The 18,494-nt window shown below is 48.2% G+C and overlaps 1 protein-coding gene across 2 annotated transcripts in view; it reads right to left on the reverse strand.

Annotated features, from left to right (window-relative positions):
* CLMN (calmin) overlaps window positions 1-18,494 on the reverse strand; it is a 119,557-nt gene that overhangs the window by 39,328 nt on the left and 61,735 nt on the right. The window contains exons 1-2 of one of the 2 annotated variants that reach the window (XM_060295250.2): window positions 14,292-14,689; window positions 2,083-2,144 (exon numbers count right to left, since the gene is read on the reverse strand). Coding sequence is in view for 1 of the 2 variants with exons in the window: in XM_060295249.1 (XP_060151232.1) it covers window positions 2,083-2,144 (62 nt within the window). In the remaining variant the exon portion in view is untranslated. Of the gene's footprint in view, window positions 1-2,082; window positions 2,145-14,291; window positions 14,690-18,494 lie in introns of those variants that run through there. The other variant, XM_060295249.1, reaches the window with a different exon arrangement.

Consider the following 18,494-nt stretch of genomic DNA (forward strand, 5'->3'; position numbering starts at 1 on the left):
CTCGGGGCCCCAGACGTTCCATGGGCTTCATGAGATTGGTATGGGCGAGTAAACAGCACCGCCAGGGGTTTCTTCGTGATCTAACTCCTTGGGTAAATTAAGGAATTTTTCCAGAAGCCAGAGACCCCGTAAATATTTCTGACAGCCTTCAAATTGCAGTTAAGCCCACTTCCCCAAGGAGTTCCTGGGTTTCCCTTACATGAAAAGTTGTTCTTGAAAGTCTCAAGGTTGGAAGCATGGCTGTGAATTTTGCCCTGTTTATTACGAATCAGTTTTAGGTGCTATCTGATTTATCCGTAGAGTGGGTGCTACCCACCTGCCCGGAAAAAGGAAGCAGAAGCATGGCCACAGAGAAAATTCTGGATGCGATCAATGCTAACAGAGGTTCGTGTGGGGGTGGGGGTGGGGGGTGAGTGACTGCGAGGGTATTTGCTCTATTACCCTCTGTACTTTTCTGTATTTATTTTTCAAAGAAAGAAAGAAAGAAATACACTCAACTCCGTCTGCCAGGAGGAATTTCCAGCTACCCTGATACACATCAGGCATTAATTTAGGAGTTCAGTGAACTCAGATTTGGGGAACGGTTTTCCTTTTTTTCCAAAAATAACACTTCACTGTGTGAGCAGTGCTGCAAATGCACCAATAGTCAAAACAACCGGCAAGTGATTTATCGTGCTTCGTCCACGGTATAGAGAGACTTTGCCCCGAAGAGTTCAGGAGCCTCCTGGGTGGAGCGGAACCCGTTCTACAGGTGAGGATAAGAAGTGTGGGTGGTCAAGCGTCTGCTCGGGAAATATTATAGGCCTAAAGTTTACGCTACGTGAATTAAAATTTTGGTCAAGAGCTCCACTTCCTAAAAAAACCACATTTATTTTCTCTGCTTTCTAATCATTTCAGTGATTTCCTCTAAGAACCTTTCTTTGGGGTTAACTCTAAGGGCAGTTAATATTACTCTTGTGCCTTTTAAGAGGAGAGGAGAGAAGAAAATATAGGTATTAAACTCACTGAAGTAGGATACTTGAATACCACCAGCTTTGAAAGACATGAGACTACTGGCTGGGTCTATGTGGAGAACCAGATAGTGGAATTTAAGAAGATGTGAAGTGAGTAAAATGAATCCTGATAAACCAGCTTTCTTATGATAAGAAAAATAATCTCTCCTCCCCCAGCCCCGGGCAATTGAGAATGTTCTCTGTCGGGGGTGGGGGGTGGGGGTGGGGCTAACCTAGTGGTGAGGAGGGTTCGGATTTCTCCTCCTCCGAGCTGTTTATTTATCCATTTCACATGCCGCCCCTTCTCTGCTGCTCATCCTTGTGTCTGGTTCAGCTGCTTTTGTTTTAGGGTTTCTGTGCCGGAGAAGCCGGCAGACAAAATGCGCTTCGATGTTGCTTGGCCAGAGTATATTAGCAAAAAAAGAAAAAGGGGAGAAGAGGGGCCACGAAGTGCAATGTGCAGGAGAAGCCACAGGAAGAGCTTTCTTCTCGGTCGTGGGATTGCAGAGAAGCGATTCAATGTCTCCAGGCTTGTTTCCTCATTCGTAACAGGATGGGGTGCAGGGTAAGGAGGGCTGTCTTGAGGATTAAAGGAGATGTGTGCTCGATGCACCCAAACAAGCAGATAATATTGTTGACCAACAGCAGCATTACGTGAAGAACCAGGGGATCTGGCTTGGTTAAAAAGTGCGAGGAGTTTTTGCTTGAATCAACGCAAATGGGTCTTCACGAGAGCCTCCCTGACCACCCCAGACTAGAGGTCGAGATCCCCTCAGCCCCGTTTGGGTTGTTCAACAGTGAATGTTTCCTAACTTTTGCTCAGCGATTCCTATTTAAAGATGGACCCTCTCCTTCCCCAGCTAGACGGATAACCCCAGGAGGTCAGAACCCCATGTCTTACTGACCTTCATGTTCCCAGCACTGAGCCTGACGCTTGGCAATGAGAATGCACTCAACAGATGTTTAAATGAATGAATGAAAAACAACAACAGAACAGAAACACAGAGCACCCTCACCCCCGCTCTGCTGAACCGTGCGCTCCGTTATGGAGGAATCCGTCACTTAACAACAAGCCGAGTGCCCTGCTTACCTTCTCCAGGTGGAGATTTATCCATCGAGTAAAAGTCCGCTTCTGCACATTCTCCCTCTCAACTGAAAACAAAGAAGTGCTATTAGCTGGGTGCAAAGAAATACAAGCAAAATCCCACCCTCCTCCTCCCAAGGGGAGAGTCTATGGAATCTCTGTAGGATGGGGAGCCCCGGAGGTCCCATATAGGGATGGAGACCTTCCCAGAAGGAGGCTGGCAAGGGCCTGGGGAGCACCTAGAATCCATCTTCTCCAGCCCAACCCTGAGCATCTTAAATAGATTAAAGACCCACGCATTCAGACACACAGAACAAAATCTTATGCACAAGCTAACGTGAGCATTTGGACGTTTGACTCTCCAGCACAAGAAGTACTGGTGGGAAGATACAAATTTAAAGCACGAGGTGATGGTGTCACACACCTGCCTGGCGGTAGTGTGGGTCAGAGGAGCTACGATGGAGGAAAGGAGGGGAGGTCAGTGATTAGGAATTGGGAGGGGGCTCGGGAATGTGTGGCGGAAAGAATTTGACAGTCCTGGCTTGGACTCTTAGCCTGGTCACTTCCCAGCTTTGTGTCCTTGGGCCAGTCACCTACCCCCATATCTGATCTTCCCCATGAAGATACATGGGTGACAGCCCACTTCCAGGTTGCCGTAAGACTGACCTGCGATCCTGCAGGTCAGGCTCAGCAGGGTTCCTGGCACAGTAGCTGCTCATTTTTTTTTTCTTTGTAGCAATTATTTTTAGAGCCAGGGAATACTTTGTGCGCCCCAGGAGGGGAGAGTTCTGCAGAGCCCCAGTGAGCAGGGAAGACGCCAACCAGACACAGACCCCTTCTCCCACAGGACATAACTTCCCAAACAGGTTTCTTAGGAGGAAAGATCTTTCCTTTTCAAGAGTTATTGCCATCTATCTACCCAGCACTAATTGTGTCCTGGACACTCTGTCTCCAATAATCTCTAATCCTGACAATACCACCTGTGAAGTAGAAACTAGTATTTCATAGATGAACAAAACGGGGCTCAGAGAGGTACCCTGACTTGCCCCGGACATCAGTTGGAGAGTGACAGAGCTGAGCATCTGTCTGTCTGCCCCTCATCAGCCAGCTCCCTGGAAATGGAAGGCTTGGGTTTGAACTCCATCTCTTCCAAAAATTACGACAAAGGCATCTGCAGTAGTAATGATAATGATTTAAAAAATATTTACCGAACACCCGCTTTGTGGGCAGGTAACACATCTAAGCACTTCACATGCATTCACTGATTTAATCCTTCCTACAACCCTCGCAGGGAGGGACCTTCAAGATGGGAAAACTGGGGCACTTGCCCAGCGACACGCAATTAGTAAGGGTATTGTTCCTATGTTACAGATGAGGAAACTGAGGATCAAAGAGCTAATAAGCCACAAAATTAAGACTTGGAACTAGAGTCTGTGCTTTGCCCATTCGCTCCTGGGCTCTGTGGCATCAGCTGGCTTGGCGCCTGGGGACCCGTAGGGAGTTTCCGTGATAGGCGGTGGTGCCAGTGCCTGGGTCTGGGCGCCCCGAGGACCATAGTAGCAGCCCCTGCAGCTCAAGACGCTACGCCTCTCAGGAAGCTTCCTGAAAATGTCGGAGCCAGAGGACTCCTAAATTACTAAGTTCTGGATTTCAACATATTGGAAGAACATATCACATATGCCTAAAACCATTTCATATTTCTTTAGCAATAAGAAAATGAGAGGTAATTTATCTCTTGGCCGAGAAAAAAAGGCTATGGTTTTCTCTAGCGACTGTGGTTCTTTTTTTCCTCCCAGCCTCATTATTAGGTAGATAGTGGTGCCCATAAATCGAATTTTAATATTGTGCCTTTCAATCTTTTTAATTGAAGAGCCAGCAGACAGTAATTATGCACATAACTGCTTCTCTCTCGTTTTCCTCTTTTTCCGTCAGGGAAGGTCACTGGCTAGTAGGCATAAGGATGAAAGAGCTCATTCTAGTGAACTGTTTCTCGTGGGAGGCGGGAGGAGGGAGGAAGGAAAAGAAGCTGATGGAAGCGAGGCCAGGAGGGGGGCATGTGCTGAGGGCCATGAGTTACAGAGTTCCAGGACTTCCCAGAAGATGGGAGAGACCTTTCTGCCTCTGCAGCTTTTTCCACGGTGTGGGTCTTCCCATAGTTTAGTGTCTGTCCCGCCGTTGATGGACATGGGCTATTCCTGGTTTTTTACTGTATGCAGCAGTGCAGTAGCCAGCACCCTGGCACAGGCAACCTGGCATGTGAGTCTCTGTGCACAAACGTGTGACTATAGTTCTTACGCCTGACGACTAAAAGCGGAACTGCTGGGTCTTAGTAGTGGGCACATTTGAAAATTTAATAGCGACTTCCAGACTGCCCTCCCAAAAGGCTGCCCCAGTTTATATCTTCACCCCCACCTGTCTTTAAACAAGTTTATGGGGATTGTAAAGTATTTACACACACATTCAAACACTCAGGCTGGTTTCTCCATATGGCTTCAGAGAGAGCAAAGTCTGTCTCCTGAAACAAAAGTGCATTCAGTGAAAGCCTAAGAGAACCAGGCGTAGGCTGTTAGTTTAACTGTGCAGAAGGGTGCAAATGAGGAAGTGGGTGTAAATGAGGAGGTGGGTGTAAATGAGGAAGTAGGTGTCTGTTAGTCTACATATGCCTCATCTATCTGCCCACTGAGCCACCTATCTGTCCATCCACTCACCCATCCACCCACCCATTAGTCCTTCCATCCATCCATCTATCCATCCACCCATTAGTCCATCCATCCATCCACCCACTCATTAGTCCATCCATCCATCCATCCATCCATCCATTCATCCATTCAGCCGGCCTCCCAGCTGATACTTACTCAATGATTACTACTTGCTGGGAACTATGCCCAACCCTGTGGGCAAAATCAGAAATGAAGAATTAAGCATGCATGGAATCTTGCACTCCAAGAATTCACAGCCAAGTAGGAGAGAGAAAACACGGATGCCGCAAGGCACATAAACAAGGAGAAATGAATTAGAAATTTCAAGAGCTGATGGGATGGGAGGAGGTGATTTCAGACTCCACGGGGGACTCCTCTGGGGGCCCTGAGATGATCCCTCCCATAGAATTGGGACACGGAGGGATCCTGAAATGCAAAGACAGCATTTTAGCCCTGGCCTGATCCACAGCCAGCCTCTGGGTGGCTTCACTTCCATTCCAGCCAAGGCCAGTGGGTGAATCCGGGCACAAATCAGCTTCAAGAGCACAGTGGAGTCATAGGAGGGCAAGGTGATGACCGAAGACACCAGGGGACTGTGAGACTAGGTCACAAATAGCAGATGAGTCCCAAACAGAAATAGGGTACGCAGACCATATTTTCTGTCCCTGAAACTAGGACACGCCGCTCAATACACAGGAGAGAGAATGTGAGAATTTAGCCTGCCCCAGAAGGCCCACCTGGGAGCCACACACCATTAGACCATGAGCTGACCTTGGTGAAAGTCAGAACTTTCAAAATACCTTTGCCTCAGTCTCCCCTCTGCAGGATGGGGATAACCGTGCCTCCCTCACAGGAATGCTGTGAAGATCAAAAGGGATCCGCCAGAAAGGCATTCCCAACAGCTGTTGCGGAAGGGCCACCTTTCCCCCAGCCCCCTGGCACACCGCATGCCCTTGGGGTATTTTATCTGGTGTCTCCACACAAAGGTTGGCTGCCCTTTCCGGGCCTTCTGCATTTCCAAATACCCACCCCCATCCCACAGGCCTTTTCGACTTCCGGCCCTGCCAAGACTCTATAAACTTTATATAGTCTCCATAAACCCAACGGCCCCTTTTGTCCACGGCACCTATCACGTTGTAAAGGTGCAGGAAACCATTCCTCAGGAAGGGTCTGGCCTTCGTGAGGAGTGTTTGTGGGGCCTGGTGTGGGTTTACTGGGCAACAGCGGAGTAATAACAGCGCTGCAAAATCACCATCCCGGCTCTGCCTGGCCGGCCAGGGTGCTCGAGCACCAGGTCGGGTGGAGGCGGGGAGGGGCTGCCAGGCCCGGGACGCCAGGGACGCACAGAAGGGGCGGCCCAGCCTTCTGGCTCAACTCCACCCTCCCAAATTCCAAGGCATGACTTTGGCCCCGGCTTTGCCTAGAACAGGCAATTTGAAAACAGGAGGTGTGACATTCCTTCCTTCTCAATGGCAGGCTGAGGGGTTGGAAGCCACAGAAAAAGGGATACTAGCTCTGGGAGTTACAATACTCATTTAGGGGCTTCCCTGGTGGCGCAGTGGTTGAGAGTCCGCCTGCCGATGCAGGGGACACGGGTTCGTGCCCCGGTCCGGGAAGATCCCACATGCCGTGGAGCGGCTGGGCCCGTGAGCCATGACCGCTGAGTACCTGCGCGTCCGGAGCCTGTGCTCCGCAATGGGAGAGGCCACAACAGTGAGAGGCCCGCGTACCGCAAAAAAAAAAAAAAAAGACTCATTTACATCTGTGGCTGTCTTTCCGTAGGTCCACATTTCCCTCAAACCTACTTCTTATATAATATTTCCTCTATAATAGTCTGCTCTTCCCCACCCATGGGAAAGCCTTGAAGGCTTTATCTGTTGATGAAAATAATATGCTGATCATAAAAAATTAAAATATAGAAAAGCACAGAGAGGGGATTCCCTAGCGGGCCAGTGGTTAGGACTTGGCACTTTCACTGCTGTGACCCAGGTTTGATCACTGGCTGGGAAACTAAGATCCCACAAGCTGCACGGAGCGGGGAAAGAAAGAAAGGAAGAAAGAAAAGCATAGAGAAATATATCTCAAATCTCGTGGAATCATTACACCCAGAGATCACCAGTATTGCCATTTTAATGACCATCCTCCTAGAACTACACACACACACACACGCACACACACGCATGCACACACACAGGCTCAGAGTTAATGCACCTACATAACTGCAACGTGATCACCTAAAGACTCAGTATTCGTCAAAGCATTGCCCACGGATCCCTAATATCAAGAGCTTCTGGGCTTCTGGGGTGACCGTTAAAATGCTAATTCCTCGACCCCAGCCAAGACCTACTGGGTCACACTCTCTGGGGCTGGGGCCTGGGAATCTGAATTGAACCAGCTCGGGGGTTATGATAGTACACAGTTGAAGAACCTGGGTCTTCCTGGGAAGAGACAAGTGGCACGGTTCCTTGGTCATCTTCGGGCAGAGTAGAGATGGCAATGGGACGTCACCTGGTGGAGGAGAAAGGGCCGGCGTTCTGGAGCCAGGCCCACAGTGCCACCCCTCATCCTGAGATGGAGACACGGATAGGGCTCCCGGGTTGGCTACAGTATTGCTTATTGGCGCTGGCAACAAAAATTCCTTTCCTGCTTTGTCAAAAATGCTCTTCCTGATAATGCTTTAAGTCACTAAATTCACGCAGCTGCTCTGATACTCCCGAGAGATGAATCAGAGCTCGCCTTGGAGGACCGCAGAGCAGAATCCCGCAGGGGAGGCTTATCCTTCGACGTCCATCCAGCTGCGGCAGCTGGGACACCTGTTTCCAGCCGCAGGGGCACTGCCCGGGCAGGAGGGAGGCAGCTGGGGCGAGCTGTGGCCTCACCTCCAGGAGCTCAAAGTCCTCGCCCAGAGCCGGGCACAACGCATGTGCTGAACAAACGCAGCTGTAGCTGTTATCGCTAACCTCTGACAAGCTGCTGAAGTTTTCTGAAGTTGAGTTTCTTTTCTGTGTAATAGAGACAATGCCTTCCCCTACCAAATGAGACGATGATGCGTGTGTGTGTGTGTGTGTGTGTGTGTGTGTGTGTGTGTGTGTCGGACACACAGAGGACCTCAGTAAACAGACTTGTTTCTTCTCACAATTATAGCATTCCAGGGACCCATACGTGGGCCCTACTGACAGCTTTCTGTAGGATGGGGCGTGGCTACCCTGGTGACAGCTTGGTGGGCTCTCCCTGTCCCCAGTGGAATGGTCACCGAAGTCCCCCGCTCAGCCCTCTCTATCCAGGAGGCAGGGTGGCAGGAGGCCCCGTACTTTTCAAGCTTTACTCCTGTTTTGTGTGAGGGCAGGACCCTGGCACGCGTAGGCTCCTGCGCCCCAGGCCTTGTTCGCCAGAAGCCCGGGTCTGTACAGAGGGCCATCTCGGCTCCAGGGGAAGCCACAGCCCCCGATGATGACAGTCTCAAGGGGTTCCTCCGATAGCATCCTGGTCCAGAAACCTCTTGCCCCACCTTATACGAGCGACGTCCTGAGACACTCACATACACTTTCCCGTTCTGGGTCTGAGCTGACCTCCTCCACTAGCTGCGAAAGCCACTATCCTTCCTGCCAGACATCCTCCTTCTCCATGGCTCAGCCCCCCTCATTCTAAGTGTCCCCCTTGGCTCGCTTCAGCTGTGCCAGCTCTTTCCATCAACCAGGGATCTTTAACCCAGGATCAAGGGCACCCGCCGCCCCACGGACAGCACACAAACTAGCCCTCGGGGGTGCCCCTGCATGCCTGCCCCCGCCCAGCCCTTGGCACTGCTGGACCCCCAGGCGCCCGCGGCCGCCCCCCAAAGAGGCCGGGTCCCCCGCCTCGTCGTTTCACTCCTTTCCCCATCTTTCAACACCTCCCAGAAACACAACCTCATTACATGGCCCCACGCTGGTTCATTTGAGAAATAAAACTCAGAAACAAATTAAACGGCGATTTCTTTTGCAGCAGGAGGGGAGCCAGGCTTCAGGAATACCAGGCCGGCAGCCTTCGGTTCTGACTCCCGGGGGCTACTTCCCATCATCGGCTCTGGAGGTATTAAAAGCCAAGGCCTCTGAGTGATTTTGCATTTAATTTCCTTTGTTTTTTCCTCCCCCAATGTTTGCTCTGACCCAAGTCCCTTTTATTGAGACTTTGGTAATAAAATGCAAAACGCTCCTTGGGACCGCAGGCCAAGGAGCACGCAACTCCTACCAATCGGTGTGCAGGGAAGTGGCAGGCAGCGCTGCCAGGGCCCTCTCACCCCCTTTCTAGTTCCTCTGCTGCCTTCTCTCCTTTGTCCCTGTGGGACTGGGGATGCGCCGATGGGCCTCAGGACCAAGAGTGAGTCCGGGCTCCAGCCGGTGCAAACCGGTGGTCTCCCCAATATGCACCTGGGGAGACTCCCATAAAACTGCCAAGCTCATTCGAACTGGGGACTTAAATCCAATTCTCTCACAGGTCCCAGAGGCCACCAATTAACATACCACGTCCTGCCCCGCCATGCCCCTGCTTCTTAGCTGCTCTCAAACACATACCCCAGGGCTCCAAAGAGCTAGTCCCAATTTCACACCAAATTAACTCTTAAGTTATATGTATATATATACAGGGCGGGTGCCTGTGACTAACATAAAAAAATAAACCCACTCTAGTTTTTTCTGTGAGTGATACTGTCTAAACTCAGTGCTCAACCTCGGTTCACCTTGATTTATGACAGATGACGCCAGCCATAAAAACCAAGGTTGGACTACCAAACGTAAGGTAGATAGCTAGTGGGAAGCAGCCGCATAGCACAGGGAGATCAGCTTGGTGCTTTGTGACCGCCTGGAGGGGTGGGATAGGGAGGGTGGGAGGGCAGGAGACGCAAGAGGGAGGAGATATGGGAACATATGTATATGTATAACTGATTCACTTTGTTATAAAGCAGAAACTAACACACCATTGTAAAGCAATTATACTCCAATAAACAGGTTAAATAAATAAATAAAATAAAATAAAATAAAACTCCCCCCCCCAAAAAAAAACCAAGGTTGGGAAAAGGGATTTTAACATCCACCCAGATGGGCAGACCAGGTGACATGACCAAGTCAGGCAGACTGCCCGGATGCATGCAGTTGAAACGGAGACGGAGAGTTAAGGGGTGTCGGACAGATCGTTCACACACCCATCCAGGAAGCAAATGGGTTGACGCTTACACTCAACCATGGAAAATAAGAACGTGGACCCCGTCCTCATGGGCTTCCTTTGCCAGGTCCCACAAGGAAGGATGGAGAGAGGGAGGGGAGGAGGGAGAGAAGGAAGGAAGGGAAGCAAGACAGAAACATATTCTCTTCCCATACTATGGAGACCGTGATTCCTGAGGGACTGAACTCTCCCTTGTGGACCACAGATTTTGATGATTTTCTTTTTTCTAATACCAGTATTTTCGGGGAAGTATCCTGGCTTCTGAAGACTAACTTGAGTAACTTCTAAAACTGTGTTTTCCAAACCACATTCTGCAGAGAACTAGTTCTAAGAGGCCTTTCAAAAGAGGAACCCAATAAAGCTGGGAAATAGCGCATCCTCTGTTTCCTCTCATGGATATCTATGATCACTATTTTTAAGGCTCTGATAAGTCCTGCAATAAAGACGTGTTTCACTTGGTCTCAACCAAGCTCATCTGAAGCCAGACCCCTTTTCTGGGTAAAACTGATCACAACTTTCTTGTAGACTCCTGCTTTGGAAATACAGAGAGATGTTCATTCATGGGGGATGTCTCCACTGGGTCCTCACAGCCACTGAATTAGGCAGCCACACTTCCTGTGACAGAGACTCCCATGTGTTTGCCAAACGCTGTTTCCTTTTTCTCATGGGCACATAGCCAAACTACATTTCCCAGCCTCCCTTGCAGGTGGTGGGGGCCTCATGGCTGCGTCCCAGCCAACGGTACGCGGGGAGGTGCAAGCATGCCACTTTCAGATGAGGCCAGGCCAATGCTTCATGCCTTGTGCCAAGGATGTAGAGGAGGACCGAGCCATAGCAGGGAAGGAGTCTGGACTCCCAAATCCCCCCAGTAGTGCCACCCCATGAGGAATACCACTGTGGGACTGTTGAGTGAGTGAGAAATACACCTTCACTGAGTTAAGCCAGAGACCTTTGGGGATTGTTATTATAGCAGCTAGACAACCAGGCCTGTACCTGCCTTAAGTGAGAACCAGCCTCCCCTGTGCAAGAGAGGAAGGGGAGAAGGGAAAAGTCAACATTTCTGCAGCCTCTTCCAGGCATAGGGAGAAATACTCCACCACTGAATCCTCACGGCCACCTCAACAGGTGAGCGATGGTGCTTCTGGTGCAGATGGGGAAACTGAGTGCCAGAGAGGGGCAGTGACCTGCTCCGGTGCCTGGCTTCACAGCCGAGGGAAGAGTCTAGCCTGGTGAGCCGATACCCTCTCCACGGCACCTTGCTGGGCTGGTGGAACCCTTCAAAACAAACATCTTATTGAAGAACCTTCACAAAGAATCGGTTTCACACCCAGGTGAGCTCGGCAGAATACAGGCTGACCTGGTGTTTTGTCCCCGAACAGAGCTTATTAAACAGACCTAATAAGAGTTAGCTTGACTTCTTGGGTTCAGCTCTTTCTTAAAAAGGAGATTAAAACGCTCAGCTGCACACACATGACCTTGATTTACATTTCTAATAAAGCCCCACCCTCACCCTTCAAATCCCAATGCTTTTATGTACATGTGAAGGCCAACTGGCTGCAAGATTCTCTAGAATTGGGGTGACCAACTGCCCTGGTCTGCCCCGGATTGAGGGGGATCCCGGAACACAGGACCTCCAGTGCTAAAACTCGGTAAGTCCCAGGCAAACTGGGATGAGTTGGCCATTCTAAGCAGTAGACACAGCACTGTGTCCTGGAGAGCAGGAGGGAGGGGACAGCTGCTGGGAGGGGCAGAAGGCCCTGGGAGCCACGTGGGAGACCAAGACAGCGTAACTCGAGGTGGTTAATGTTTGCTTTAAATGCCAGGGACAGAACAAACCCTGAAATTCCCATTTACAACTTTAAACTGCCAATGAAAAGTGACACGTACACACACACACACACACACACACACACCTCAAGGTAATGTGGGTCACCTTCAACCTTCTTCAGGGACCTTACTGGAGGGATTTTGTCATTGCAAAGTCTCCCTTATGCCACAGCCATAATGGTTCAGACCTCAAGGACTGCACTCACACTGAGGTCAAGGGCAGATCATTGCCACTGGGTAGAACCCTGTAGAATGGCAAATTCCAGTTCGGTGATCCTACAAAACCCACTGAGACTAGACCCGTGATGCTCAACCCTCACAGTCACCTGGGGAATCTTTAAAAAAAAATCAGAGATGCCTGGGCTCCATTCCAAACTAATTGAATCTGAATCCCTGAGGATGGGGCCCAGGTATCTGCATTTTTAAAGCTCCCCAGGTGATCCTGACACTGAGCCAGGGCTGAGAACCACTGCTCTCAGCCAGGGGTTGGCAAATTTTTTTTGTCAAGGGCCAGATAGTAAATGTTTTAGACTTTGCAGGCCATATGGTCTCTGGCAACTAGTCAACTCTGCAGTGGTGGTAGAAAGCAGCCAAGGTATACCCAAACAAGCATGGTGTGTTCCAATAAAACTTTATTTGTAAGAACAGGTGGTGGGCCGCAGCTTGCCAAGCCCTGCTCTAGACTTCACAAGCCCCGTGGCTTGATTTAATCAGCCATTCTAGACTTTGCTGGTGGCCATACCCTTCACGGCCCAACTTTTAAAAGTCAGTTTGGGGCTTCAGGAGCAGGGGGTTGTTTGCATTCTGTTTACTGTTATAAGAAAAGCAAACAGCAGTGGTGGGGTGGATGGAGCAGAAGGTATATGGGAAATAAGAGCAGCAGAAAAACTGAGTATTTGGTCCCTGCAAGTCAGAGAAATCCACTTGGATTTTCTCCTCCCATCACCAAAACTGTAAGAAAAATCACATTTGGGCAACCAGACTTAAGTGATTCTTGCCCTTACTTTCCTTCTTCAGCAGCCGGCCTTTTTCAAACCAAGTCCTATCACCTAGCCTCTCCCTCCTCATTCCCTGCCAAATATCCACTTTGTCTGAAGAATCCAAGGGAGCAAACATGGAGAAGGAAAACAACCCCACACAATCATTACATTTTTCCTTCTTTTGTAAAGTTTAAATGGAAACAGGCTTAAAAAAAAAATCAAACAGAGCTACCTGTAGACAAAATTGCTTAGCAGATTAAACCTTGTCCAAGGAGAGTAACCTCCCTCACCCGTTTTCTTAGCACCGCAAGGAACCCAGAATTATTCTGCCCATCAGCGTACTCGGCAGTTCAGTGTTCTGGCTGGAGAGGCCATTAAATACTTAGGGTAGCTTCTCATCCAACACTGCCATCGAGGCAGTCGTCCAGGGTCTACTTGAATGCGTCCCAGGACGAGGCACTCAGTACCTCTCCAAAATCAGGCTTCCATGATCTCAAAGCTTGTCTTATGGAAAAGGAGAAAGTGCAGTGGGTACAAGTTAGGAGCTAGAGGATGACAGGTTTCAGTTCGATATCAGGAAGCTAGGCCATCAGAGCTGACCAATAGTGGGATGGGATACCAAACATCTCCAGCTCTTCAAATCTTAACGTTTTAGAGGAAAACTAAAAACACACAGATACTCTGAGATTCTGCCTAGAAAGCCCTGGTAAATGTTTTTTCAGGCTGTTGGAAAATCTGGTGAGCTGGAAGGAGGTTTTGCTACCTCTCCTGATAACTACTGTAATTCCTCCAACTAGATATGCTATGAAAACTAGTTCTTGTAACAGGTTGGTTAGGGGTGAATTTTTACTTGAAAATGAATCCATATATTTATGTAGGAGATGGAAACACACTAATGCACAAAAAGATGGGACATAACCGCAGCACTAACAGATTCTTGAACAGGTTCTTATACAAAGGGACAGGGGTCACTGCAAATATCCCTCTTTGGAGGAATCTCATAACGAGTTCAATTTCCTTTTTCACTTTGCCGTCAGGAAATTCTTCATTAAACTTGAAGGCCAAGTTTAACAAACGAGCGGAACTGCGGCCCGCATGTCTGGATACTAACTTTCCCCTGGACCTCAATTTTTACAAAAATATTACAGTCAGACCTTGTTATCTGCAGGGGATTGATTCCAGGACCCCCACGGATAACAAAATCCGTGCATGCTCAAGTCCCTTATATAAAACACTGCAGTATTTGCATATAATCTACACACATCCTCCCATATACTTTAAATCATCTCTAAATTACTTATGAGACCTAATACAATGTAAGTGCTTCGTAAATAGTTGGCCCCGTGGCAAATTCAAGTTTTGCTTTTTGAAACTTTCTGGAAATGTTTTTTGGAATATTTGTTATCTGAATCCACGGACGCAGAATCCACAGATATTGAGGGCCAACTGAATTTGATACAGATTCTTTTGTTTATAAACTTTTAAGCTTTGTTTTATGGATCAGGTAAACTACCTTAAATATTTTTGTTCAAGAAAGGAGAGTAGGGCTTCCCTGGTGGCGCAGTGGTTGAGAGTCCGCCTGCCGACGCAGGGGACACGGGTTCGTGCCCCGGTCAGGGAAGATCCCACGTGCTGCGGAGCGGCTGGGCCCGTGAGCCATGGCCGCTGAGCCTGCGTGTCTGGAGCCTGTGCTCCGCAACGGGAGAGGCCACAACAGTGAGAGGCCCACATACCGCAAAAAAAAAAAAAAAAAAGAAAGTAGAGTATAATAAATGAATGAACAGACATGTGAATGAGTAAATCCATAAGTAAACAGAGTGTCTTGTACATGGTTGTTACCCTTCTCCACCCCACCCATGCCTGGTGTATAAGTAGAGATGCTTGTTGAATCAATCAATCAATCAATGGAAACCCCACCTACCACGGCGCTCATTGCATCTGGCCTCCAAAACCACTATGTTCATCCTGATACAGCCTGGATCACTCACTTCCCAGCTGCGACCCTGACCTCTAATCTGTCCATCTAACCTCACCAGTGTGGCTCTGGGAACACAAACTAGGTCTTTTCCCTTTTTGTACCTGCAGTTCCTGCTCACAGAATCGCTCAGGCTGTTCCAGTGAGCCAAGTCTCAGGTGGAATCTATAGGACTGAACCAAGAAAGCCTGGATGAAGATACCCAGGAATCAGTATGGGGACCAACTCTGTGGTGCGCCGGCCTGAGGGGCTTACAACCATCTGTCTCTGGTGGAACAGATCACCATGGCTCTATCAGTGAGAGCTGGATCTGGATTTCTCCCAGGTTCAGGTATCAAGAGAACAAGCCTGACTGCAAAAGGACCACCACGTGGCCCAGGTTAGGCATCTCGGCACTTGGCTTAAATGGACAGCCAATTAAGATACTGCGTCTAGCTGCCCCTCGGGAAGAAAAGGGGCGCCGTGCCACGGTGCGTGAACTCATCTTCATGATTCCTACGAGTTTTTGGCGTCTGCTTTCTGTTGCTAAAGCTGCCACATTTTGGGGGCTTACTGTGTGCCCTGCGCTACACATGGCTCATCTCTTTTCTCTGATCCGTGACCCCATGGGACGGGTGCTGTCATGGTGCTGTGCATGCCGGAGTGCTCTGCAGGGCACCCCCTGGTATGGGGATGCCCCTCCCTGGTCGTTGACCCAGGTGGTAAAGGCAGTGGGACCCTGAAAGTCAACGACACGACCACTGGAGCCTGAGCTCCTTCTTGGGAATCAGACTGGGTCTGATTCCAGCGTCCACCTGACTGGTCCCTTGAATGGAGCAAGCGGCACAGGGGCCATTTGCTGCCACTCGGACTGGAGAGCAAACAGATCAATCAGGAAGAAAGAGAGACACAGCGATGAGAGATGGGGTGGGAAAGACGGAGAGCGAGAAAGTGTACAAAGGAGAGCTCTGTTCTGGCCTATTCTCGAGGCCCTGCTACACAAGCCCTGGCCTTTGGATTCAGTGGGATGCCTGTACTTTTTTTTTTTTTTCCTGTACTTTTCTTAAAGCAAAGGCAGCTTTTAAGCTTAATCACACTCTTGTGAGTTTCTGTTGGTTGCAGTTAAAAGCATAATTTCTTCAACAAGCAAACTGCAAATTCAAAGAGACGAAGGGACACCGATAGATTAAGAAAGGCTCAAGGGACACCCCCGGATTGCAATGTACGGCCCTTATTTGGATCCAGATTCAAACACACTGTTATGAAGATAAAATAATTGTATTCTGGAAGTTCAAAAACATAACTGAAATAAATTCTTAGCAAATTATAAAATGCCAAAATCAGGGCAAGAAGAAATAGGGAATTTAAATACATCAATAAATGTTAAAAAAACAACAACAACAAACAGTCGTTAACTTGAACATTCCTGATTCCCATTTTACAGATGCACTAACCGAGGCAGGGATGAGTTTGGCCACCCAGAACCAGGTTTCATACCCAGGCCTGGCCCCAGAGCCTGTGTCAAACCCAGCCTGCTGGGCACACTGCCTCCCGATCTCAACCCTGACCGGGACACCGGACGCCACCACCACTCCCAGACTTCGCAGTAAACCAGGGCGGAGCTCATTAGCAGAACTATTCTAAGTCCTTCCAATTTAGGTCACTACCACCTCCTGCCACGCCGTGTGCCACCTTGGCGGGTCCCTCTGCAGAGGGATGCCTACTTTCCGAGGCTGTGCTATTAGCGATTTCATACATTTTGTCAGTTCTCCCACACTAAACCGCAACTTCTACCCAGGAAGAACCCTATCTTCAAAAGTCTAAAACCTATAAAAGGGTTTCCCGGTAGAAGCAGGCCTGAAAGTGCAGACAGCTAGGGAAGGAGACTGTAACTTTTATTACAAGCTTGTCTTGTAATAAATTCATTTAATAAATTAATTTTTATTATTAAATTTAATATTTTAAATTTTATTAAATTTAATTATTATAAAATTAATTTATTAATTTTTATTATTTATTAAAATTTAATAAATTTAAAAAATCTTTTATTTTTTAAATGATGTGCATACATGTGATAGAAATTTTAAGCTTTACTTTAAAAAATTTGCTATGTACCCAGCCCTGTGCCTAGTGCAACCTTTTTTCATCTTTTGTCCTTAATACCACTGGGGGAAATGTTTCCAAATGCCAGATCTGACAAAAGAACTTTCTGTTTGTAAAATTAGTAGATACCTAAAACACACAAAAAACTCAGAAAATACAATGGAAAGAAAAAAGTCACATGGATTCAATTATTCCAAGGCAAGCTTATTTCCTTCCATTCTTCCTCTACATGCTTTTTATTTTTCCTTGCTTGTTTGAACATAATTTCGACCATATTATACATGCCATGTGGTATTCTGTGGGGTGGGCACTGTTGTTTCCTGTTCCATATCTTTTCTCACCTTTCCTGAATGGTAGTAGTAATAGTTATCATTATTATTGTCATTATGATTATTACTGTCATCAATCTTGCCCCTTCTCCATCACTGTGTCTTGGCTGTGTTGGGAGAGGGGGCAAATAACTTTTCTTTTAGTTTATAGGTACAAGGAACCAGACAGACACTTTCAAACCTGATAGGCAACTGGTAGAGCCCTTCATGGTCCTGGATTTTGAGGCCTGGCTCAGAGTGAAATTTTCTGACTTTTCCTTGGGAATGTTCTGATATGGAACATTCATATGAGTTCTGAGATGGAAAAAGGTATGTATGGATGGTGGGTAGCTAATGGAGTGGCCTGTAGCAACCGCTGGTGGCCGCCCCAACATTCGTCCTTCCCTTCTTCTCAACTAATGGAATGCTGACTTTGAGCCAGCAATCTGCCTAGTTTAAAAATGATCACTTCCCAGCCTCCCTTGCAGTCCGGGGGAGTCATGTGACAAAGCTTCGCCAATGAAGTGGAAGAGGAAGTTAGGGGGTGGGGTTTCCAGGAGTGCCCGGTAAAGGGGAGCAGAAAAGGCTGAGGTTTACTTTGCCTTTAATCCTCTGGTTTCCAGTCACGGACTATGAAGCTAGAAAACATAACAGCCACTTCTAGGAATGACTGAGCAGTGAAAAGCAGCAGCTGGCTCCATGATGGCTCTACTGGGCCCCAGAACTGGCCCCAAGCTGCTTACCTCCAGGCTTCAGATAAATAAATCCTATTTGAAGTCGCTGTAAGTTGGGTTTTTGTTACTTGCAGCTCAACACGATCTTAACTGACACAATACGCATCCTCTTGTATGACGTGATAAACCCAACGTAAACCCTTCAAAGCTTACCCAACCATATCCCTATTGTTGGATAGTTATGCCAGTTCCAGGTTTTGGGGTGCTGTTAATACTTCAGTAATACGCACATTTATGCATAAGCACCCGTGGGTCCTTACATTTCTATAGCAAAACTCTTTCACGTTCATTCGCTCACAAAGCCAGAGGAAAATGGTTCAAGATAGGATGGCTCAGGGGCCACGTTATAGGCACCAGGTTTTCCATGATGTCTTCTCTCTCCTTTATGTTTCCCCCTAACATCTATGTTCTGTTCAAAAAAATCATCCAACTTCAGTAAATGGTGGCTGCTGAATCCGAGTGAGAAATGAGAAACACTTCCAACTTGTGAAGAGCTAGGGATGTGTCATCCAGGTTCTAAAACCCTGCAGATTAACCCTATGGGAGGTCACCTCGCGAAGCCAGGAAGCCTGTCTCTAGCCGCAGGATGCAGAGAACGAATGACTGCAATTCATTAA

This window comes from Globicephala melas, chromosome 2, assembly GCF_963455315.2.
Source record: "Globicephala melas chromosome 2, mGloMel1.2, whole genome shotgun sequence".
Lineage (NCBI taxonomy): Eukaryota > Metazoa > Chordata > Mammalia > Artiodactyla > Delphinidae > Globicephala > Globicephala melas.